The following is a 4,028-nucleotide window of genomic DNA, read 5'->3' on the forward strand; positions in this document are numbered from 1 at the left end:
ACGAGGGTGTAACTCTTTTCTTTTGAGGGGGGTAGAATGCGATGTAATTTTGTGCTTTTACCTCAACTATACCATTTATTGTTTGATTTTGAATGCTTATGATTATTATTATGCATTACTATTGCATTTACATATAACAAAGTATGTAAACTCTGGCCAAGTATGAGTTAATTAAGTACAAAGTTCAGTTTGTTGACTATGCATGTTGAGCATCAAGCAATTTACAGCAATACAAAACATAAAAGTTTGAACAATTTTGGGGAAATTATGGTTTTCGGGTTAAGTTTCGAGGACGAAACTTCTTTTAAGAGGGGTAGATTGTAATCCCCCATATTTTCAACTTAATTATAATGTATTTAATTATTTTTTATACAAATATTTTTATATTTGATTTTATACGTATGAATTATAAAGTAATAATATTTTCATTATTATTAAACTAAAACTATTAAGTTTTTGGTTGAAATTAAAATCCCCTTTTAAGTTTAGTGGCCTAGAACACTAACTTACTCAATCCCTAACAACAATCCTAATTCTACTTGGATTAGGAAAGTTAAGCCCATACTTTTACAAAAACATAAACCCTTAAACCCACTTATTTCCCCTCAATTCTCTCCCCTTCTTTCACGTGAAAACAAAAAATAAAAACCCTCATACTCCCTTCTCCTCTTTCACGCACACAGCAAAAAAAAAAAAAAAAAAAAAAAAAAAAAAAAAAAAAAAAAAACCTTGAAGATGTTGCCTCTGCTCCAGACGCACCATCACCGCCGCCAGCCGCACCTCCGGCCACCCGACGCACCACCTTACAGCCGCCGCTCGCCCCTCTTCTTCCTCTCTTCCTTTATCTCTTTTTATTGCTTTATTATCTTAACTAAATTGTTTAAAGTTTCAACCTTTAATAAAAATTTTGTTCTAAATTATATTATTATGGTTTAGCATGTTTAATTTATGATACAAAATTTCAGATTTTATGTTATGTATAATTTAGGGTTTAATGTTAATTTTTCATGGTTTAGGGTTTAAAAAACGTGTTAAGCAAGTTAATTATCAATACTATGATTTCATAATGACAAAACCCACAATTTTATACTTAAAATTAATTTTCAAATTATATATTTGGTGAAATTGGAGATTTATGTTGTTTATTTGAAGGGTTTTAAGGTTTAATGTGTAATACACTATTCTAACTATTGAATTATGAATGCAGATCTTCAAAAGTTTGAAACTTATAATTTAAATTATTTTCCATATTTTATGTAATCTGATTTTTAATAGTTTTGAGCAAAAAATAAAGTTTTAGAATGCTTCTATATGTTTTAAACAACTATTTATGCAATATGATAAGTATAGATTATTTGAATTGCAAAAACTATTAATAAAACAAATTTTCAGCATATGTTAGTAAGTTAAACTTGCTGTAATTTTATATTATACGCTATATTTTCATGATTTTAACATATAAGCTTATAGTTGGGATGTTATATTATTATTATTGACTAAGGGGAACAATTTAAAAGTTTTATTTTGATGATTTAAGAGATTTTAAAGTGGTTTAGTATTGCTGTAAATTTATTTGCCTGGGCATTGATTTATTTCTCATTGTTTGTTTTCACGCTATTACTCATTTTCAAAAAACATTTCAACAAAAAAGTGCAACATGGATGGAAGAAAATTCAGCAAATGATGCACAAAATGCAAACAAATATCAACAGAATAAATCAATTTCACACAATTATTCTGCATCAACATCCAAAAATTGTACAAGCTCAATTGAAGAAAATGAAACAAATGGTCTAGAAATTCAATCAAATGATCAACAAGCACAGAATGATCCTGGAAAAGCATCAACAAGTTCGACTAATGAATCTATTGTAACATCTGAAAAAATAGGTATTCTAATCTAAATTTATTGCTTAAAAATTTATAAATCTATATATTTTAATATTCATATACATTTGAATTTATATAAAAACAAATAAATGTCAATAAAAGCAGAGCATTATTGATCATATAATTTGTTAAAAAAATATGGGATAAATGTCTGAGTAAAAAATAAATAATTATAGATGAACATTATAAACCATATCATCTAATTTATAAATTAAAAAATATCTTCCATACAAAACAAAAACAAAAAAAAAATCAATATGTAATATCTTAAATTATAATAATGATATCATATATCTCTATCCCTATTGACTATTTAATAAAATAATATAAAAGATGTCAACAATAGAAAATATATTGCATTGAATAGAGGATATTATTTATAGAATAAAATATTTCATATACATAATAGAGGATATTATATAGTGAATAGAGGATATCGTTGACATTAAATTATAAAATACTACTCAAATAGAGGATATCATTCACATAAATTGAGGATATGCTACTTATAATAGAAGATATCATTCACATAAACTGAAAATAAGGTGACTGAAATTAAGAAGATCATTAATAGAGTTTAAGATATGATTAATTGCATACAGGATATAATTATTATTAATGTTTTCAATTGTAGATTTGGATTATTATAAATATGATAATGATGAAAATATCAAGTTATCTTTGATGGGAAGACTTGTTGATAACCATGAGGATGCCTTACGTATGTATAAAGCTCATTCAAGAGCTATTAGATTCAGTGTAAGAAAAAATACTGTAAGGCGAAATAAAACAGATGGAATAGTTTCTAATTTTTATTTTTGCTACTCAAAAGAAGGACATACAAGAGAGAGAAAGAAAAAAGAAATGGATATAGCAGATTCAGAATTCATAAGTGAGGAAAAAGAGTCATTAAAGAAGAGAAAAATAAGGAGTGTTAATGAGACTAGAACTGGTTGTAGAGCTAACATTAGATTCAAGAAGATAGACTCTGGAGAATATTGTGTTATTCAACACAATATAAAACACAATCATGAATTAGTGAATCCTTCAGAAAGACATCACTTAAAATCTGAAAGAAGTGTTAAAGAAGAGATTGGATTGGTGATCGAAAAGATGGTAGAGATTGGAATTAAACCAATGGACTGCTATGAATTTCTTAAAAGAAAAGTAGGATCAGAGGAAGATTTAGGACACACAAAGAGAGATCTTTTAAACTATGTAACTAGGTACAAATCTAGCATAATTGAAGGAGGAGATATGCAAAGTGTACAGGATACACTACAACAGAGAGCAGAATTAGATCCTTCTTTCTTTTACAGATTAAAGTTTGGTGAAAAAGATTATATAGTGAGCTATTTTTGGCGTGATTCAATGATGTTGGAAGATTTTAAAGCATTTGGTGATGTATTAATATATGATACCACATATAAAACCAACAAATGTGGTTTAATATGTGCACCATTTGTTGGAGTAAACAACCATCAAAGAACAACAATGTTTGGGTGTTCTTTTATAACTAATGAAATTACAAATACTTTTGAATGGGTACTTGAAACTTTCAAAAAGTCAATGGCTAGATCAGAACCAAGGACAATTTTCACATATCAAGATCAAGCAATGAGCAATGCAATTGGAAAGATAAGATATTAACCAAAGTTGATATACATATATATATAATCTTTGTGCTATATGAAGTTTTTCAATTTCAGTTGAATGAAATATATAATTAAAAATAGATGATATCCTATAGAAATTGTATGATATCCTCTAAAAAGTAGGTGATTTTATTTACAAATTTAATGGTATCCTCTTAAGGCTTTATGATATCCTATAAAGTAAAGATTATATCCTCAAACTATATAATTTATTGTTATAATTATATAAAAAAATTCAAGTTTTTCCAAAGACAAGACATAGGTTGTGTTTGTGGCATCTGCAAAAAAACATAATATCAAGATTTGGCCAGCTGAAAAGCAATGAAGATTTCAAGAACATGTTTGACAAATGCTTATGGCTGTGATGATAAGAAAGAATTCTATAAATGTTGGAATGATATGGTTCAAAAGTATGGATTAGAAGAGAAAGAGTGGTTTGATAGACTATATAACCTAAAGCAAAAATGGTGTCCTGTGTTTAGT

At 27.2% G+C, this 4,028-nt stretch overlaps 1 protein-coding gene across 1 annotated transcript; it reads left to right on the forward strand.

Moving 5' to 3' along the window:
- Window positions 1–1,661: 1,661 nt before the first annotated feature.
- Window positions 1,662–3,540, forward strand: LOC110684933 (protein FAR1-RELATED SEQUENCE 5-like). Its single transcript, XM_021861375.1, has 2 exons — window positions 1,662–1,890; window positions 2,525–3,540. Exons 1-2 carry the CDS (start codon window positions 1,662–1,664, stop codon window positions 3,538–3,540), a joined length of 1,245 nt encoding a protein of 414 aa, XP_021717067.1.
- Window positions 3,541–4,028: the final 488 nt, after the last annotated feature.

This window comes from Chenopodium quinoa, unplaced genomic scaffold, assembly GCF_001683475.1.
Source record: "Chenopodium quinoa cultivar QQ74 unplaced genomic scaffold, ASM168347v1, whole genome shotgun sequence".
Classification (NCBI taxonomy): Eukaryota; Viridiplantae; Streptophyta; class Magnoliopsida; order Caryophyllales; family Amaranthaceae; genus Chenopodium; species Chenopodium quinoa.